Source organism: Bufo bufo, chromosome 3, assembly GCF_905171765.1.
Source record: "Bufo bufo chromosome 3, aBufBuf1.1, whole genome shotgun sequence".
NCBI classification, from domain to species: domain Eukaryota; kingdom Metazoa; phylum Chordata; class Amphibia; order Anura; family Bufonidae; genus Bufo; species Bufo bufo.
This window is the reverse complement of record NC_053391.1, coordinates 367,846,779-367,868,672: the sequence shown is the minus strand read 5'-3', so window position 1 is coordinate 367,868,672 and position 21,894 is coordinate 367,846,779. Positions and strand designations below refer to the sequence as shown.

At 46.0% G+C, this 21,894-nt stretch overlaps 1 protein-coding gene across 2 annotated transcripts in view; it reads left to right on the top strand.

Moving 5' to 3' along the window:
- LOC120995395 (myotubularin-related protein 9-like) overlaps positions 1-21,894 on the top strand; it is a 66,835-nt gene that overhangs the window by 30,890 nt on the left and 14,051 nt on the right. For both annotated transcript variants that reach the window (XM_040424567.1, XM_040424566.1), the window contains exons 3-8: positions 2,748-2,873; positions 2,949-3,122; positions 9,294-9,511; positions 9,583-9,744; positions 11,366-11,507; positions 11,619-11,839. In XM_040424567.1, coding sequence (XP_040280501.1) covers positions 2,748-2,873; positions 2,949-3,122; positions 9,294-9,511; positions 9,583-9,744; positions 11,366-11,507; positions 11,619-11,839 — 1,043 coding nt within the window. The remainder of the gene's footprint in view (positions 1-2,747; positions 2,874-2,948; positions 3,123-9,293; positions 9,512-9,582; positions 9,745-11,365; positions 11,508-11,618; positions 11,840-21,894) is intronic.

Genomic DNA, 21,894 nt, shown 5'->3' with positions numbered 1-21,894 from the left:
TCTATACCGGAAAATAACTGATCAGGTATGTCCCCATGCATTCTGAATGGAGAGTAATCCGTTCAGTTTGCATCAGGATGTCTTCAGTTCAGTCGTTTTGACTGATCAGGCAAAAGAGAAAACCGTAGCATGCTACGGTTTTATCTCCGGCTAAAAAAACTGAAGACTTGCCTGAATGCCTGATCAGGCATTTTTTCCCATAGGAATGTATTAGTGCCGGATCCGGCATTCAGAATACCGGAATGCCGGATCCGTCCTTCCGGTATGCGCATGCGCAGACTGAAAAAAAGGTGAAAAAATAAATGCCGGATCCGTTTTTGCCGGATGCCACCGGAAAGACGGATCCGGCATTTCAATGCATTTTTTCGACTGATCAGGCATTTTTAAGACTGATCAGGATCCTGATCAGTCTTACTAATGCCATCAGTTAGCATACATTTTGCCTGATCCGGCAGGCAGTTCCGGCGACGGAACTGCTTGCCGGATCTCTCTGCCGCAAGTGTGAAAGTAGCCTAAGCCCTCACGGGCAGGGCCCTCTCTCCTTCTGTACCAGTCTGTAACTCGTCTTGTTCATGCTTGGTGCAATTGTCTGTATCATGTATGTGCACCCCTTATTATATGCACAGCGCCATGGAATGAATGGTGCTTTAATAATAAATAATAATAATAATCCATGAGCCTACCCCAATACAGAAAAAAAGACACAGCTTTCTTAGTATCATTTCGCCACCTTTGACCCACCAGGGCTGTATTTATGACAAGGCACATGTGGACAAAGTGGCAGGAAGGAGGGGTGGCACTTTTGTAATATAGCTCATTAGAGAAAGATGCTTCCTTCTCCTGTTACTGAAGGATCAGTTAACATAGAGGTCTGTGGGGAGGGGGAGAAGGAGGGAGGCTGCTGCAGTCAGACACAGAGACATTTCAATGCATTTGTCATATGGATCAGGATCCTGATCCGTCTGACAAATGGCATCAGTTTGCATACGTTTTGACGGATCCGGCAGGCAGTTCCGGCAACGGAACTGCCTGCTGGAATCCTCTGCCACAAGTGTGAAAGTACCCTAAGTTGCCCATATCTCTAATGGATTTTCTGCTACTGTTGCGTCGCAGTCAAAGCATGTCGCATGTTGCAGTGCAACACCATAGACTGCCATTATAAAAATTGTCGCGCGACATTGGTGCAACAAAATGTCGCGTGACAAATGTCGTTGTGTAGACCTAGCCTTACTCCGGTATTGAGATCCTCTGCCAGATCTCAATACCGGAATTAACAACGCAAGTGTGTAAGTAGCCTTATATGGTCGCTAAGTCCTGATTCTTGTATTTTCTGTATTTCCAGGCCACACCCGCACAGCACATAGACACAATGAAGTAAGGGTGGGTTCACACTAGCGTTAGGGATTCCGTTATGGCTTTCCGTTATAACATGGTTATAACGGAAAATAAGGCATTCCGTTTGCTTTCCGTCCTAATAGAAGTCTATGGGAAAGCATAACTGATCCGTCTGGGTCCCGTTATGCAAGACAGAAAACAAAGTGGACTTACTTCTTGCATAATGGGACCCAGACGGATCCCTTTTGATTCCCATAGACTTCTATTAGGATGGAGAGCAAATGGAATTCCTTTTAAAGGCTTCCATTTTGCATTCCGTCATAATACAAGTCTATGGGCAGAAGAACGGATCCGTTCTTCCGTCTTATGGATTCTGTTATTTTCCGTCATAACCACGTTATAACGGAAATCCATAACGGAATCCCTAACACTAGTGTTAACCCACCCTAAATGGTGCAATTGACACCTCTGCTCTTCCCCATGGACTGTTGGTCCATGCAGAAAATATCATATGGGAAGATTTATCAAAACTGGTGTCCATAGCAACCAGTCACATTCCATCTTTCATTTTTCAGTGCTCCTTTGGAAAATGAAAGGTGGAATCTGATTGGTTTCTATGGTCGACTAAGCCAGTTCTACTTTACACCAGTTTTGATAAATCTCCACTATGGTGTACAACAATTTGTCCTTTTTTTTTTTATCTGAAACTCATTCATTCAAAACTATCAGGTGCACCTAAGCGCTCACAATTATCAACGTCTGAATCAGTTACAGGAACCTTAATACGATAAAATTACAAAAAAAATGACAGCTCTGTACCACATTGAACTAGTAAGGACCCCTAATACAGTTATTAAACCTGATCACACTAGAATCTAGATAATAATAACTTCCGGCCAAATTAGGGCTCATGCACATGACCATATGTATTTTGCAAAAAACGTATCCACAAAAAATACAGATGACATCCGTATTTTGCAGAACAGAACAGTTGGCCCCTAATAGAACAGTACTATCTTTGTCCGTAATGCGGACAATAATGGGACAGGTTCTATTTTTTTCGCGGAACAGACATATGAAAATGGAATGCACTCGGAGTAACTTTCATTGTATTTTTTGCAGACCAATTGAAATGAATGTTTCCGCATATTGTCTGCAAAAAAAACAGAAAGGACACAGAAAGAAAATATGTTCGTGTGCATGAGCCCTTAGAATGTGCAAGAAACTGAAAGGTTGATCGTGGTAAATTAGAGACTAGTGACAGGCAGATGAAAATAGATAGAAATTTGTGTCCATGATGGTACGTTCAGTGGCACAAAATGGGCCGGATGAATTGTGGTCACAGGAAATGGAGGCCGGCAGCAGTAGAGGGATGTAATGATAATAAGGATGCTATTATTTTACGTCTCCAGGCTCTCTCCACGCTGGATAACATCTCTCTCAGCTACCCATTCTTCTTCAGGCCAACAAGGTGCAAGTTAGGAGAAGGATGGTCGAGAGATACCATGGAAACGTTTTATCACAAGCTCAAAGCCCAGGTGACTTCATTATACGGTAATGTCTTCTACAAATTGTAACTGCCAGATTCGTGACATCGATGTGTGTCTTCCTAGGCAGATGCTTGGAGACTAAGCCATGTGAATGAAAACTTTAAGGTTTGCCCCAGTTATCCAGAGAAGATTATTGTCCCTGTATCCTGTTCTGATTACTCTCTGAAGCGCTCTGCAGCTTTCAGGCAAGGCCGTCGATTCCCTGTACTGAGTTACTACCATCCAAGAAGCAGAACGGTATGTTATGGAGGCACTGTATAATCTGTCTGCAGTGTAAAGCTCTTACTGTCCTTCTACCCTCATTTTTTGGGACATGCTAGAATCGAATCCTTTTTGAATGAGATTTAGCAGAAAAGATGATATTGGATTGAACTGAGTAGCATATTAGCATGCTATACAATTTACTCACATGCTATGATCCCGGTGGGTCCGATTTCTCCTCCTCTATAGGCCATGCAGTGCACCTCTGATCTCTTTCCCAAAAGATATGAAAACTGTAGGGGTCATTTACCTACAGAAATTTGCCTATTTTTGACGTATTTCTGGCACAGATCACGAAGCAAAGGTTATTTGTGCCACAGTCTGCAACCTTTCCCCGCTCACGCCAGGTCTAAAAAAGGGAGTGTGGCATGGGCGGGGAAGGGGGTGGACCCGTTTCATTTATCATTTTCTATGCCTGTTTTAGGCATAGAAAATAGTTTAAAATTAAGCCAGCCTAGATATAGACAGGCGGTGGATGCGCTGAAGTTATGTAGAGGCTGGTACCTCTTCATAAGTTTGGTGGATCCACCACCAGCACACAGTCTAAAATGCCAGTCTTAATAAATGACCCCCTGTGTCCCTATTGCCACCTACTAGCCACTCTCCATAAGGCGAAATAGTGCCCCCCGGATCCTGACAAAGGCTTCTCACCCAGTTAAAGAGGTTGTTTTACAGGCTAGAGCAGCGCTAAAGCCTGCCCATTAGTACCGGTAACGTCACCGGGCTCGCTCACTGCTAGGTGGAAGACTCTGCCTAGCAGAGACCCGGTACGTCACCGGATCTAATGAAAAAGCCCTTTCCCTGCGCAATACGTACACTCATTTGTGGATTTTGTTGTGGACCCACAGTGTGGTTTACAGCAAAATCTGCAACAGTACGGTACATGTGGATTTTGTATTCCCCACTGATGTAAATTGGGAGAATTCACAACAAATCTGTGCTCATTCTGAAACTGAAATTGATATGCTGTAGATTAAAAAAAATCTCTGCAACCTATGGATGAGATCTCCTACACCTGTATTGTATTCCGCGGCAGATTTTTGAGGTGCAAATCTGTAACATTTCTGTGTCATGTGAATTTACCCTTATCTGGACATTCGGCTTTGGCTTATTTAACCACCTCAGCCCCCATAGCTTAAACACCCTTAATGACCAGGCCACTTTTTACACTTCTGACCTACCCTACTTTCACCGTTTATTGCTCGGTCATGCAACTTACCACCCAAATTAATTTTACCTCCTTTTCTTCTCACTAATAGAGCTTGCATTTGGTGGTATTTCATTGCTGCTGACATTTTTACTTTTTTTGTTATTAATCGAAATTTAACGATTTTTTAGCAAAAAAATGACATTTTTCACTTTCAGTTATAAAATTTTGCAAAAAAAACGAGATCCATATATAAAATTTTCTCTAAATTTATTGTTCTACATGTCTTTGATAAAAAAAAATGTTTGGGTAAAAAAAAAATGGTTTGGGTAAAAGTTATAGCGTTTACAAACTATGGTACAAAAATGTGAATTTCCGCTTTTGAAGCAGCTCTGACTTTCTGAGCACCTGTCATGTTTCCTGAGGTTCTACAATGCCAAGACAGTACAAACACCCCACAAATGACCCCATTTCGGAAAGTAGACACCCTAAGGTATTCGCTGATGGGCATAGTGAGTTCATAGAACTTTTTATTTTTTGTCACAAGTTAGCGGAAAATGATGATTTTTCTTTTTGATTTTTTTTTTCTTACAAAGTCTCATATTCCACTAACTTGTGACAAAAAATAAAAACTTCTATGAACTCACTATGCCCATCAGCGAATACCTTGGGGTGTCTTCTTTCCAAAATGGGGTCACTTGTGGGGTAGTTATACTGCCCTGGCATTCTAGGGGCCCTAATGTGAGGTAAGTAGTTTGAAATCAAAATCTGTAAAAAATGGCTGGTGAAATCCGAAAGGTGCTCTTTGGAATGTGGGCCCCCCTTGCCCACCTAGGCTGCAAAAAAGTGTCACACATGTGGTATCTCCGTACTCAGGAGAAGTTGGGCAATGTGTTTTGGGGTGTCATTTTACATATACCCATGCTGGGTGAGATAAATATCTTGGTCAAAGGCCAACTTTGTATAAAAAAATGGGAAAAGTTGTCTTTTGCCAAGATATTTCTCTCACCCAGCATGGGTATATGTAAAAAGACACCCCAAACACATTCGCCAACTTCTCCTGAGTACGGCGATACCACATGTGTGACACTTTTTTGCAGCCTAGGTGGGCAAAGGGGCCCACATTCCAAAGAGCACCTTTTGGATTTCACCGGCCATTTTTTGCAGATTTTGATTTCAAACTACTTACCACACATTAGGGCCCCTAGAATGCCAGGGCAGTATAACTACCCCACAAGTGACCCCATTTTGGAAAGAAGACACCCCAAGGTATTCCGTGAGGGGCATGGTGAGTTCCTAGAATTTTTTATTTTTTGTCACAAGTTAGCGGAAAATGTTTTTTTTTTTTTTTTTTCTTACAAAGTCTCATATTCCACTAACTTGTGACAAAAAATAAAAACTTCCATGAACTCACTATGCCCATCACGAAATACCTGGGGGTTTCTTCTTTCCAAAATGGGGTCACTTGTGGGGTAGTTATACTGCCCTGGCATTTTAGGGGCCCGAATGCGTGAGAAGTAGTTTGAAATCAAAATCTGTAAAAAATGGCCGGTGAAATCCGAAAGGTGCTCTTTGGAATGTGGGCCCCTTTGCCCACCTAGGCTGCAAAAAAGTGTCACACATCTGGTATCCCCGTACTCAGGAGAAGTTGGGCAATGTGTTTTGGGGTGTCAATTTACATGCTGGGTAAGATAAATATCTCGGTCAAATGCCAACTTTGTATAAAAAAATGGGAAAAGTTGTCTTTTGCCAAGATATTTCTCTCACCCAGCATGGGTATATGTAAAAAGACACCCCAAAACACATTGCCCAACTTCTCCTGAGTACGGGGATACCAGATGTGTGACACTTTTTTGCAGCCTAGGTGGGCAAAAGGGCCCACATTCCAAAGAGCACCTTTCAGATTTCACTGGCCATTTTTTACAGATTTTGATTTCAAACCACTTCTCACGCATTCGGCCCCTAAAATGCCAGGGCAGTATAACTACCCCACAAGTGACCCCATTTTGGAAAGAAGACACCCCAAGGTATTTCGTGATGGGCACTATGAGTTCATGGAAGTTTTTATTTTTTGTCACAAGTTAGTGGAATATGAGACTTTGTAAGAAAAAAAAATATATATATAAAATCATCATTTTCCACTAACTTGTGACAAAAAATAAAAAATTCTAGGAACTCGCCATGCCCCTCACGGAATACCTTGGGGTGTCTTCTTTCCAAAATGGGGTCACTTGTGGGGTAGTTATACTGCCCTGGCATTCTAGGGGCCCTAATGTGTGGTAAATAGGTAAATGACCTGTGAAATCCGAAAGGTGCTCTTTGGAATGTGGGCCCCTTTGCCCACCTAGGCTGCAAAAAAGTGTCACACATGTGGTATCGCCGTATTCAGGAGAAGTTGGGCAATGTGTTTTGGGGTGTCTTTTTACATATACTCATGCTGGGTGAGAGAAATATCTTGGCAAAAGACAACTTTTCCCATTTTTTTATACAAAGTTGGCATTTGACCGAGATATTTATCTCACCCAGCATGGGTATATGTAAATTGACACCCCAAAACACATTGCCCAACTTCTCCTGAGTACGGGGATACCAGATGTGTGACACTTTTTTGCAGCCTAGGTGTGCAAAGGGGCCCACATTCCTTTTATGGGGGCATTTTTAGACATTTGGATCCCAGACTTCTTCTCACGCTTTAGGGCCCCTAAAAAGCCAGGGCAGTATAAATACCCCACATGTGACTCCATTTTGGAAAGAAGACACCCCAAGGTATTCAATGAGGGGCATGGCGAGTTCATAGAAATTATTTTTTTTGGCACAAGTTAACGGAAATTGATTTATTTATTTTTTTCCTCACAAAGTCTCCCTTTCCGCTAACTTGGGACAAAAATTTCAATCTTTCATGGACTCAATATGCCCCTCAGCGAATACCTTGGGGTGTCTTCTTTCCGAAATGGGGTCACATGTGGGGTATTTATACTGCCCTGGCATTCTAGGGGCCCTAAAGCGTGAGAAGAAGTCTGGAATCTAAATGTCTAAAAAATTTTACGCATTTGGATTCTGTGAGGGGTATGGTGAGTTCATGTGAGATTTTATTTTTTGACACAAGTTAGTGGAATATGAGACTTTGTAAGAAAAAAAATAATAATTTCCGCTAACTTGGGCCAAAAAAATGTCTGAATGGAGCCTTACAGGGGGGTGATCAATGACAGGGGGGTGATCAATGACAGGGGGGTGATCAGGGAGTCTATATGGGGTGATCACCCCCCTGTCATTGATCATCCCCCTGTAAGGCTCCATTCAGACGTCCGTATGTGTTTTGCGGATCCGATCCATGTATCAGTGGATCCGTAAAAATCATACGGACGTCTGAATGGAGCCTTACAGGGGGGTGATCAATGACAGGGGGGTGATCAATGACAGGGGGGTGATCAATGACAGGGGGGTGATCAGGGAGTCTATATGGGGTGATCACCCCCCTGTCATTGATCACCCCCCTATAAGGCTCCATTCAGATGTCCGTATGTGTTTTGCGGATCCGATCCATGTATCAGTGGATCCGTAAAAATCACACGGACATCTGAATGCAGCCTTACAGGGGGGTGATCAATGACAGGGGGGTGATCAATGACAGGGGGGTGATCAGGGAGTCTATATGGGGTGATCACCCGCCTGTCATTGATCACCCCCCTATAAGGCTCCATTCAGATGTCCGTATGTGTTTTGCGGCTCCGATCCATGTATCAATGGATCCGTAAAAATCATACGGACATCTGAATGCAGCCTTACAGGGGGGTGATCAATGACAGGGGGGTGATCAATGACAGGGGGGGTGATCAGGGAGTCTATATGGGGTGATCACCCCCCTGTCATTGATCACCCCCCTATAAGGCTCCATTCAGATGTCCGTATGTGTTTTGCGGATCCGATCCATGTATCCGTGGATCCGTAAAAATCATACGGACATCTGAATGCAGCCTTACAGGGGGGTGATCAATGACAGGGGGGGTGATCAATGACAGGGGGGTGATCAGGGAGTCTATATGGGGTGATCACCCCCCTGTAAGGCTCCATTCAGATGTCCGTATGTGTTTTGCGGATCCGATCCATGTATCAGTGGATCCGTAAAAATCATACGGACGTCTGAATGGAGCCTTACAAGGGGGTGATCAATGACAGGGGGGTGATCAGGGAGTCTATATGGGGTGATCACCCCCCTGTAAGGCTCCATTCAGACGTCTGTATGTGTTTTGCGGATTCGATCCATGTATCCGTGGATCCGTAAAAAACATACGGACATCTGAATGCAGCCTTACAGGGGGGTGATCAATGACAGGGGGGTGATCAATGACAGGGGGGTGATCAGGGAGTCTATATGGGGTGATCACCTCCGTCATTGATCACCCCCCTGTAAGGCTCCATTCAGACATCCATATGCGTTTTGCGGATCCGATCCATGTATCAGTGGATCCGTAAAAATCATACGGACGTCTGAATGGAGCCTTACAGGGGGGTGATCAATGACAGGGGGGTGATCAATGACAGGGGGGTGATCAGGGAGTCTATATGGGGTGATCAAGGGTGATCAGGGGTGATCAGGGGTGAATAAGGGGTTAATAAGTGACGGGGGGGGTGTAGTTATCAAAACAGCGTCTAATATACCTGTTAGGGGTTAAAAAAAATTGCATCTCCAGCCTGCCAGCGAACGATCGCCGCTGGCAGGCTGGAGATCCACTCGCTTACCTTCCGATCCTGTGAACGCGCGCGCCTGTGTGCGCGCGTTCACAGGAAATCTCGCGTCTCGCGAGATGACGCATATATGCGTGACTGTGCGCAGGGCTGCCGCCTCTGGAACGCGATCCTGCGTTAGGCGGTCCGGAGGCGGTTAAAATGAATGTAATTTATTTCTAAAAAATTTTAAAAAATCCTTAAAATGTCTGTTTTGACCATGCATAGCTTGTGCCACATGCTCTTTCCTATTATATACCCTCTGTATGACTCAGGTTTTGCTGCGATCTGCTCAGCCTCTGGTTGGTCCTAACCAGCATTGTTCTGGAGATGATGAGATGTTGCTCGATGCTGCACTAATGGGAAACTTGCGCGGATTTATTATCGATATTCGCACTGAGCAGGAAGCTAAGCAAGCAAGAAGTTCAGGAGGTGGCACAGAAAACAAGAAAAGATATCCCAAATGGAGTGTGCTCCATCGCCCATTAGTAAGGTGAGTAGCAGTGATGCAGTCTTTTTCTTAGGGAGCGAGCTTTTATGACTATCCAATTCCGATATTTCTAGGGGACAGGCCTTACAGAGCAGCCTGATGCGCTTGGTTGGGACCTGCTATGACACCTACCTGGGAAGGAATCTTTGGCTTAGCAAGCTGCAAGCTTCACAGTGGCTGTCGCATATCAAGGAAGCTCTAAGTACGGCAGGCCTGGCTGCTGAATGCATTGAAAGGTAACATAGTAACATAGTACATAAGGCTGAAAAAAGACATCTGTCCATCCAGTTCGGCCTGTCATCCTGCAAGTTGATCCAGAGGAAGGCAAAAAAAAAATGTGAGGTAGAAGCCAATTTTCCCCACTTTAGGGGAATAAAAAGTTCCTTCCCGACTCCAATCAGGCAATCAGAATAACTCCCTGGATGAACGACTCATCTCTAGGAGCTATAGCCTGTAATATTATTACCCTCCAGAAATACATACAGGCCCCTCTTGAACTCTTTTAGTGAACTCACCATCACCACCTCCTTAGGCAGGGAGTTCCATAGTCTCACTGCTCTTACCATAAAGAATCCTCTTCCATGTTTGTGTACAAACCTTCTTTCCTCCAGACGCAGAGGATGTCCCCTTGTCACAGTCACAGTCCTGGGGATAAATAGATGATGGGAGAGATCTCTGTACTGTCCCCTGATATATTTATACATAGTAATTAGATCTCCCCTCAGTCATCTTTTTTCTAAAGTGAATAACCCTAATTTTGATAATCTTTCAGGGTACTGTACTACACCCATTCCAGTTATTACTTTAGTTGCCCTCCTCTGAACCCTCTCCAGCTCTGCCTTGTTCACAAGAACCCAGAACTGTACACAGTACTCCATGTGTGGTCTGACTAATGATTTGTAAAGTGGTAGGACTATGTTCTTATCACGGGCATCTAAGGTGTGCCGAGAATTAAAGTATATGCTTATTTACATTTAGTCATAGACTACTGATTGCCTTATCTTACCATGTGTTTTTTTCTGACTAAGCCTAAAACTTAACTTTTATTGCTTCTTTTATTTTATTATTCCTATCTGACCATAATTTTTAAGTTATTTTTAAGTTATATCAGGTGTTCCCCTATTTTATTGCTGTGTTACATTTGTTGCTTCCTGATCTGGTAGCTGCGCGCTAGCTCCAGATTTTTCCCGGACGGTAGTTATTCTTTTCTATGTATTGCACTTAATGGGTACACCTAATGTTTAAAATCACCTCATGCACTGCCCCTCGACATGTTTCGCCAGCTACCTGGCGTCTTCAGGGGATCGGGCAGTGTGAATTAAAGTATAAATCAATTATAGCAATTTTGGTGCTGAGAGAACAGAGACCGTTTTGGCTAAGTTTACATGACCAAAATACGTGGGAGCAAAAACAGTATGAGATCAGTATGCCGACCTGCCTCCATGAACAGTGAGCTACTGGCAGCGGAAACTACCAAAAACGAGCCAAATACAACCATCTATTTTAGCCCTTCCCTTCCCCATTTTTTTTTAATGGGAAATGCAGCTAAAATACAGTTGAAAGAAGTAACAACACTTCTCAAGCTTACAGCAGCATAAAAAGACATGTTCAAGTCGCGTTTTTCCCATTTATATTAATGGGAAGCTGTTGGGGCATTTTTTACAGTGTATTAGATACCACATATTTTAGCCGTGTGAACACAGCCTTAATTTAAACTGGGTATGGCAGTCTTAATGAAAATATGCCAGACTTTATTGAAGTATGTGACAAAACAAACACGTTAATAAGTAGGGGGTCAAAAACAAATGAAAGTGTATAATATGTATATTTTACTCAAAAATCCCTTTTTATGTGCAGGGAAGGTACTTGTGTACTTATACATGGGGAAGAAGGGGCAAACAATACGTTGTTGGTGACATCCCTGGCACAACTTATTTTGTCTCCTGATTGCCGTACAATGGTTGGCTTCCAAGACCTAATTGAGCGTGAATGGCTACAGGTAGCACCCACATACTTGTTTCTACATTCTACAGACAGGTAGTGCCCATGGAATTTATCATTTTTATATTATTTGGTTATTGCTCAGTTTGTTTTATTCCTATTTTCATAGGCTGGTCATCCATTTCAGCTACGTTGTGCTCGATCCGGGTGGGCACAGGGCCGTCTTCAACAAGAATCCCCCAACTTTCTCCTATTCTTGGACTGTTGCTGGCAGCTCACACATCAGTTTCCCATGGCAATGGAATTTAACGAGAAATTTTTATGGACACTTGCAACCCATGCCTACAGCTCAGAGTATGGGACCTTCTTATGCAACCACGAAAAGGAAAGGCAAGTCAAATACACAATACAGTAAAATCAGAGTGTAAATGCTTAACCCCTTCAGGACCAGGCCAATTTTCACCTTTCGAAGAGCCATAACTTTTTTATTTCTCCATTCACATAGCTGTATGCGAGACAAGTTGTATATTTTTTTTATGGTACCATTCAATATACCCTATCTAATCTACTGTAGCAGGGATGGACTAGCCATCTGACAATTCTGGCAAATGCAAGATGGGCTGGTGCCGGAATGGGCCACATGCTCCAAGGGCATCAATAGGCCAAAACATCCGGGGCTTGGACCCCGGATGTTTTGGCCAGTGGCTACTGCAGATACAACTGTATCACAGTCCTCAGAATGATGATACAGTTGAATAGTGTGATGTGGCGTGGGAACCAATGATTGCTGGCCTTGCCATTTACACTCATAGGTCACAGACCACGAGGATGGAAACCTATGAGGCAGCGCAGGCAGTCGCAAAGTGATTACATCATCACAATTGTCTTGGCCGGATCATAGGGGGTCACAATGATGTCATCACACCAGGAAAGACTTCATAGCGATCACATGTGCTGGGATGCAGGCAACTCAGGCTGCAAGCCAGAAGAGGCCTGTGGCCTGCTTCACATACTCAAGCATGGAATGGGACTCGGTAGAGTATTTTTTTTCTGTCACTTCCACGGCAATATGGGGGGCAGTACAACTACAGAAGATACTACAGGGGGACACTATAACTGCTGGGAGCACTACAGGAGGACATAAGTACTGGGGCAATACAGGGGGCATTATAACTACTGGGGCCATTACATGGGGACATTATAACTACTGGGGCCACTACATGGAGACATTATAACTACTGGGGCCATTACATGGGGACATTATAACTACTGGGGCCACTACATGGGGACATTATAACTACTACAGACACTGCATGTGAACATTATAATAACTGGGGGCACTACAGGAGGACATAAGTACTGGGGCAATACAGGCGTCATTATAACTACTGGGGCCATTACATGGGGACATTATAACTACTGGGGCCACTACATGGAGACATTATAACTACTGGGGCCACTACATGGAGACATTATAACTACTGCAGACACTGCATGTGGACATTATAATAACTGGGGGCACTACAGGGGAATATAAGTACTAGGGCTATATCGGGGGACATTATACTCATTGGGGCACTACAGGGGCACATTATAAGTACTGGGGCAAGGGAGGGAATATTTTTCACCCCTGTTTTTAGTAGAAAGATCCCATCGGGTCCCAGGTGAAAAATCAATTCCTGGGAGACAACCACGGACACTCCTCGCTAAAATGTTGGTTTCAAGGGACAGAGATACGGTACTAAGAAGGGCGAGGGAATGTCCCCCCGTTTTATATGATGGAAATAGACTGGCCTTTTTCCCAGACTTCTCAAAAGATGTCCAAGAAAAGAGACGCTCGTTTATTACTGTTAAAAAGAGGTTAAGAGAAAGAGATATCAAGTATTCACTTGTTTTCCCAGCTAAACTCCGGATTATTTTTAAGGATACAACTTTTTTTTTTGATACGCTGGATAAGGCCGCAGACTGGCTTGAACGAAATGATATAAGATCTAACTGTTTAAGGCCTTGATGGGAATATCAGTTGGTAAATGGCGATCTATACTTTTCTCTTTCCTTGTTTAATTTAGCGAGGAGGGGCCGAGTGGGGGTGGGGGGGTGTGGGGGAGGGATGGTCATAGGTGAGAGATCTGCTGCAATATGTGGTGGATTATTTGGATTGGGGGGTTGGGAATGGGCTGCGATGTGTCTAGTGTGGGGAGGGGAGGGGAGGGAAATGTTTTTGTTTTTTTTTAAATTGCTGATTCCCTTACATCCCACCAGCAGCACAGATGGGGTTAACTGCCCCCCGTGGACTGGTAGGACCGGCGGAATTTTTAATGAGCCCAAAGAATAACCAATAGAAGAACTCCAGCTCCCTTAAAGGGAGGGGTTCGCCCCCCAGCCCAGCGTGTTTTTTTCTGTCCTTTAGACAGGTGGACTGGCGAAGCTCTCCCTCTCTGGGAGTTTGGAGACCATTATTCTAATGTTCCAGATTGGTCTCCTTTTTTTGTCCATTACATCTAGCTCTCTTTCTAACCTGCGCTTATTCTTTCATTCCCCCATTCAGCTGCTGAACTTAGCAATTTTTGGGGGCGATGTGTCCTCTACTTACTGAGTTTTCCCCTCCTGGATGCCTCGGCTCGCTCAGACTTCGGCATGGCATGGGCGCCGCCATGACCGGAAGTGACGCGCTGCCTGCTGCGGCGTCACTTCCGGTCTTTCGGCTGATGTCGTTTTTTATTTCTACTTAAAGCAAACTAATTCCTGCCAGCCGGGGGGTTGTTTTTCAGGAGGGATGGGCGTTGTAAAGGCAGTTAAGATGTATTCCTTTACCACACTAATGTTTAAAGACGTACAGCTGTTACTCTGACTCCTGGGGGAGTGCTAGTGGCTGGGCCCCTCCCCTGGGTGGAGCTGTCCCCTTCTTAAGCTCCCTGACAGCTTCAGTCTGTCTCTGGCTGCGCTGCTTTAACAAGCTAGCTCCAGAGTCTCCTGTGTTCAGTGAGAGTTGTCTAATATCTGAATTCCATTCAGCCTCTATTTTTCAAAGTGCTTGACTTTTCTCCTCTGGTTCGTGCCGCTAATCAATGTCTTTTACTCCCTTTGTTTTTTTTTCAAATTTAAATTTTATTGAGATTTTTCCGGTACAACCAAAATAGAGACAAATGCACATTCAAAAAATGTTATCAATTTAAACATAATGTCCACAGAATTGTGTTGGGTATACACCCGTTATCACATAGCTTAGCTCATGGAAGAATATGAGTGAGACATATCTAAATGGACATGTAAGATTTCAGTAACATTTAGACAGACAAGACATTAGACAAGGGATTAGGGGGGAGGAAAGGAGGGGAAAGGGTATAATTTCTGCTAAAGCGGTTAAACTTGCGCATCACGAAATGTGTCTGAGGAACGAAAGACTTCCCAGGGGCCCCAAGTCTGTACATAGCGTGTGGTGTCTGAGGGCGTAATACAAATGAGATCTTCCAACCTCTGATACAAGGCAATTTCGTCAAACCACTCCTCAGGCGAGGGGGGAGAAGAAGATTTCCAATGTCTGGGAATCACTGCCTTTGCTGCCTGAACCATATATTTTAGAAGGGATTTTTTATATGCCGGAACGTTCAGGACACTGTCGAATAACAGAAGGGCTTCTGGAGAGTTTTGGATAGGGACACCCGTGATCTCTTTAATCATTCTATGAACGAAGTTCCAAAAGGGCCTTAAGCCGCTACAGTTCCACCATATATGGATCATCGTGCCTTCCTCATTCAGACATCTCCAACAACGATCCGACACCGTCGGGAACCATTTATGGAGTAGTGCTGGTACTCGGTACCATCTGGATATAATTTTGTAGCTCGTTTCCTGAGCTTTGGCCGAAACCGTTGATTTGTGTGTTAGAAGGAAGCATCTGTTCCACTGGGCTGGAGTATAATGATTCCCCAGTTCTCGCTCCCAGGCTTGACAATATGGGGGAAGGCATGAGGATCGCTGGTGTATCAGAAGTTTGTATACTGAGGATATGGGGTGTGAAGTCACTGAGGAGGAGATACACATCCGCTCAAACTCAGTGAGTTTTCTGTTCAGAGTATGAGTTCTACTTAGAGAGGCGTAGAAGTGTTGAAGCTGCATGTGTTCAAAGGAGTTGCGGGTTAGTGGAGCCTCTAAAATTTGGGATAGGGGTTTTAGTGTGGGGCCAGAGAGAACTTGGCAAAACCTGATCGGTCGGAATCTTGAGCTTTGTAGAAAATGTTTAGAAGAGTGTCCTGGGGGGAATCTAGGATGATCCGTGACTGGCACCAGAGGGCCTTTAGGGTCAATCAGTGAGGATGGGCGACCAATGGATGCTAAAGTTGCAAGGGTATGGTGAGCAGTGAAGGACAAATGTGACAATGTTTGGCGTGGAGAGCCCACTAGCCATGGGAGGATTGATACCGCACACGTAGAAGTATCTTTTGTAATTTGCACCCACGCCTTGGGGGAATCGGTACATGTCAAGTCCAACAGTCGGGCATATGCTGCAGAGTGATAGTATAGTCTACAATCTGGAAGACCTACTCCTCCCGTTTCCTTGGTGCGGGTCATTATTTCCCATTTTATCCGCGGTCGACCAGGGGCCCATACGAATTGTGTGAAGCACCTACGGAGCTGGGACCAGAAAGTGGACGGTATGTGAAGGGGAATAGTTTGTAAAAGGTACAATAGTTTTGGTAAAAGGGTCATCTTTATAATACTAATCCTTCCAAACCAGGAAAATTCTCGTTTACGCCATCCATCTAAATCTTTTTGAAACTGTACTAGGAGGGGCGCAAAGTTCAATTTATGAAGATGTGAGAGGTCTGCTGTTATTTTAATCCCCAGATACGTTATGCCTTTAGATGGCCAGGCAAAGGGAAAAGAAGCCTTAAGAGCAGGGGTCAGTTCGCTCGGTAAAGTGACGTCTAGGGCCTCTGACTTGGACATATTAATCTTGAAATTGGACCAGGTACCAAATTGAGCTACCTCCCGAAGTAAGGACGGTAAGGAGATACGAGGATTGGTTATGTAGAGCAGGAGATCGTCAGCAAATGCCGCACATTTATATTCTCGTGATCCGATCTTTATTCCTGTTATATCTGGATTGGCACGAATAGAAGCCAGCAGGTGTTCCATAACCAGAACGTATAATAAGGGGGATAATGGGCATCCCTGCCGTGTCCCATTATGAATTGGGAAGGGGGGGGAAAGGGTACCATTTACTTTGACTCTAGCGGTGGGATGTTGGTATAATGTCAGGATTTTTGACAGGAATGTTGGGCCTAGACCTATATGTGAAAGGGTCTCATGGATGGCATTCCAAGATATCCGATCAAAGGCCTTTTCTGCGTCTAGGGAAAGCACCATAAGGGGGGTCTTTTTGGATTTAGCATAATGGATAATGTCTAGGGTTTTGAGAGTGTTGTCCCGGGCCTCCCTCCCCGGCACAAACCCAACCTGATCAGCAGAAACCAGGGAAGGCAAATAAGCATTCAATCTGTTCGCCATTAATTTGGCGAATATCTTGAGATCCACGTTTAAAAGGGAGATAGGACGATAACTGGCACATAGGTGCGGGTCCTTTCCTGGTTTCGGAATGACCGTAATATGCGCCTCCGTGGTCTGCGCCGGGAAGGGGACCCCAGGAGACACTCCATTGAAAACCTGGAGCATAATAGGGGATAGATTAGAGGAAAAGGCCTTGTAAAACCTAGCCGTGAACCCGTCAGGGCCTGGGCTCTTGCCACCCGGGAGTGACTTAAGTACCGTATGGAGTTCGGTGTCTGTGAATGGGGCCTCCATAGTGGCAGAATCAAGCGCAGAAAGTTTGGGGAGCAAGAGAGGTCGGTCGGGGTGTTTGCCCACCATTTGAGGGGAAGGCTGGGGCAGGTTGTAGAGCTTCGAGTAAAAAGAGTGGAAAGTAGTCGCAATATCAGCGGATGTGTGGATCATACGATCTTGGGCATTTTTGATAGCGGGAATATGGGAGGCTGCTAGTCTTCCCTTTAGAGCTCTTGCCAGCATACGACCACTTTTATTCCCGTATTCGTAGAATTTACTCCTGCAAACTTGTACCATACGTTTGTAGGATACATCTAGGAGACGTTTAGCTTCCATACGTGCATTTTGGAGATCATGTAGGGTTTGCAGGGTAAGTGCTCGTTTGTGGGCAAGTTCCAGGGAGGTGACTCTTTGCAGAGCAAGTTTAAGTGAATGAGCTTTCTCCTTCTTGAGACGGGCGCCATGCTTAATGAGTACACCTCGAAGAACACACTTCAAGGCCTCCCATCGGATCGGAATTGAGGTAGAATCTTCCTTATGATCTGATAAGAAATTTGTTATACTGCTAGCAAGGTCAGCAGCGCACCCCGCGTCAAGAAGGAGACTCTCATTTAATCGCCATGTCCATTCCTGCCTAGAGAGAAAGGGCAAATTCAAGGAGCAGTATATGGGAGCGTGGTCCGACCAGAGGATATTTCCTATTTGTGTGGAGTCAAGCCAGGATAGGGCCGACTGCTGGATAAGGATATGATCAATACGACTATATGAGCCATGGGGGGCAGAATAAAAGGTGTAATCCTTGTCAACTGGGTGCTGGATCCTCCAGGCATCTCGCAATTGTAGTTGGAGCAGTGCCCGTTTTACCTTTTTAATGGTGGGATATGTAAGAGAGGCACGTCCAGTCGAATTGTCAAGTGTCGGGTCAAGTGTCAAGTTAAGGTCACCACATAAGATAGTTGTCCCCCTAAGTATCGGTATGACGTTATCAATGAGGTTTACAATGAAGGAGGCTTGATTTTGATTAGGGGCATATACATTAAGGAAGGTTAATTCCTGGCCTCCAATAAGTAATGTGAGGGCCAAATATCTTGCATCTGGGTCGGCAGTACACCCCAGCACTTGGTGGGGTAAAGACTTATGGATCGCTATGGCAACTCCTTTGGTCTTATTCACCGCATTGTTTGCAAAGTGCCAGGTGGTGTAGTGTCGATGTCGTATGTTCGGGGCGCTACCCTCCTTAAAATGCGTTTCCTGGAAACAGACAATATGTACCTTTTGACGATGGAAGTGATGAAGTACCTGGGCCCTTTTTTCGGGAGTGTTGAGGCCTTTCGCGTTGAATGATGCAATCTTCAGAGACCCCATTGCTGTGGGAGGTGGGGGGAAGGAGAAAAACACAAGGGAGGCACGGGGAGACAATCAACAACAAGAAAAAAACAAAAATAGAAGAACAACAGATAGAAGTAGTCAAACAGGTGAGTAACCCTGAGAAAGGGGAGAATAGAGTGGTTTTATGTGACCCGAAGGTCCAAAGAGGCTGTCGCCTGGGGGGGAGGGACCCCAAGGGAAAGACTCTGCTTATTTGGGGGAAAAAGTGTCAGCCGGACAGGAGCTGACCCCCCACAACACCAGTGAATGCAGATGGGAACTTAAAAGCACCAGCAAGTTTAAAGCACAAAAACAGATAAAGAGAATGGGCAAACAGCTAAAAGCCAATAAAAAAAAAACATTCGGCATATTAGAGCTTTAGTAGACCCAGGCAGGTACAACAGGGAGTCCCTCAGGTGGTAAGGCGAGGTGAGGATCTGCGACCAGAGTATTCCGATCCTTTCTGGCGCCGTCCTCTTGAGGCCTGAGCCAAAGAATTGGGAGGTTTTTCAGCATGCAATGGACGTTGTCGCCCTCTCGCCTCAGAGGTAGGCTGGAGGAGGGAAGGCCAGGGTCCCAATTCAACCGGTGGCAAGTCCAGCTGCTGTAGAAAGTGGGGAAGATCTGTAGGGTCCCGCAAAGTGACAACTTGCTCTTTAGGGCCTGCAAGCAGGGCAAAAGGAAAGCCCCAACGGTAGGGGATGCTGCGCTCTTTGAGGAGGTGTAACACTGGGCGTAAGGCAGCACGCTGGGCCAGGGTGTGGCGGGATAAGTCCTGCAGCAAGATGAAGGGGACACCGTCGTAAGACAGAGACGACATCTGTCGGGCCTTGAGTAGGATCTGATCTTTGATGGCGTAAAAGTGGACTCTGCAGATGACGTCCCTTGGTTTTGAGGGGTCAGGATTGGGAGGCCTCAATGCCCTATGAGCTCGGTCAATCTCGATGCTGGAGCTTGGCGGACGTCCCAGAAGATCATTGAAGATTTTTACAATGGTAGATAAAAGAGCCGCCTGCGTTATTGCCTCAGGCAAGCCTCTAATCCGAATATTATTGCGACGGCTCCTGTTTTCGACATCATCCAGATGGTATTGCAAGGCGTGTATCTGTGCATCGTGGGATTGTAGTTTGTCTTTCAATACCTGCACATCTGCAGACAAGGAATCATGTTCCTGCTGAACAGTGTCCACCTTTGTATCAATCAAGGCCATCTCAGAGCGTACTTGTGTGAATTCCTTTTTACATTCTTGTAAAATATTAGCTGCAAAACTAGAAAGATCTGCCTTGGTGGGAAGTGAGCACATCAGATTGCGCAAGTCCGCCATGGTAGGAGGCCGAGAGTCCTCGTCAGGTGGAGGAGCGCGCGACATAGAACCCTGGGGCAAAGGTAAAGAGCCTTCTGAGATTGATGCTGCAGGGTTAGCCAGGGCCTGTGTGCCTGAGGAGGCGCCGCCATCATGGCGTGGGTGGGATCCGTCCCATGATGAGCCCGTGGACCAGTGTGGGGAGTTTGCTGGGGACGGCTCAGGAGAGTGAATAGAAGAAAGCTCCCGCAGCACGTACTGGGAGGAGGCCGCAGCCTGTGGTAAATTTGAGGCCTTCTCATTAACCCCTTCAGGTTGCCCCCGGTGAGAGTTATCCCTCTGTGGCTGGGGGTGCCCCATAAAGCTGGCTGGGGCATCTGACCAGGGGGATCTAGCGGGAGATCCCACCCCTGGGCTCAGTGAAGCTGCGGGCGAGGTGGGGGTTCTAGGGCCCCAGACAACAGGGTGAGGGGTCAGCTGAGGAGTCTTCTGTAGCGGGGGGAACTCCTCCTCACTAACCTGTATCGCCGGGTCGCAGGGAGACATCATGGCAGCTGCCAGGTCTCCCCCCTGGGCTGAGGATGTCGGCTCAGCGTGCGCTCCAGGGTCCTCTCCTTCCTGGGCATGCGGCGTCTGGGCTCGGTCAGGGCTGCTGCTTAGGGTCGGCACCGACGCAGATCGGGCTCTCCGTCGATCCGGTGGGTGCGACCGCTGATTCAGATTTTCAGCTTCCCGCTCGGCTGTCTCTGTGAGCGGAGTTTCCTCAGGGCCGGCGGCGCCATCTTGGAAGCGCTTGGCGCGCTCATTCATACCGGGTCCCGTCGTCGCAGGTTGCCTGGCAAAGAGCCTGGGAATGTCTCCCTGTGAGGATGCCAGAGGGGCTAGAGAGCGGGTCTTGCCTTTCTTAGGGACTTTGCCCATCTTTAAAAGGTTGCTGGCGGTGGATTAACTCCGGTGCTGTGGAGGAGCTCGCAGCACACACGTCCTCACTCCTGCATGGCTGGCCACGCCCCCCCTCCCTTTGTTTTTTAATTCAGGGATGTTTTAATTTTCTTCTTTCGTTTCAGCTATGGCTTCTCCTAGAGAGTCAGACCAGCAACGGAAGTCTGCGGCCAAGAGGAAACACCTGGCCTGTTATGATTGCAACACGCCTCTTGACGAGAGTTGCCCCTATTCCAGGTGCGACAGCTGCCGTTCTGGCACCGCTACAGAACCGTCTATGCAGGATATGTACCAGTGGGCTAAGACGTACGTGGACGAATCCATCAAGGGTGTCGTACGCCTTCTAAATGAAAGGTTACCGGTTCCCTCTCAGACTCCAATGGAAGTTGTCGCCCCCACTGACAGACCTATGCCCCTTTCTGTGGGGTCATCTTCCTCGGATGAGGAGGAATCAACTTCATGTTTCTTTCCACCTGAAAAGACACAGAAGCTACTAAAGTCCATCAGGTCGGGGGACCATGATGTCGACATAGGGGAGTCTTCCGATCCCGCCTGCCGGACTCAGCGGGTCTTTAAGGCAGATGAGACCCTTCTTTCTGTGATGCGCACAGAATGGAAAAAGCCAGAAAAAGGCTCAGTCCTCACCTGGAAATTTAAGTTAATGTTTCCGATGGCTAAACCCTTAGTGGAATCATGGGGTTCCATACCTAAGGTGGACATGGCGATAGCCAAACTGTCCAGGCGCACTCTGGTTCCTGCAGACGATGGGTCTAGTCTGCAGGACCCTCTAGATAGGAGGGCAGAGTGCACCCTAAGAAGGGGTTACTCGGCGGCCGCAGCTTCGGCCTCAACCTCCATTGCGGCCACACAGGTCTCTTCTTTCCTTAGAGCCAGGCTGAACCAAATCCAAACGGATGTCGACCAGAGTGTCTCCTGAGACGACATCCTGGCCGCTTTCAAATCCGTCAATCTGGCCATGGATTTCCTGTGTGACATGTCCCAGCAATAGCTGAAATTGGCAGCCAAAACAATGGCTGCTAGGAGACCT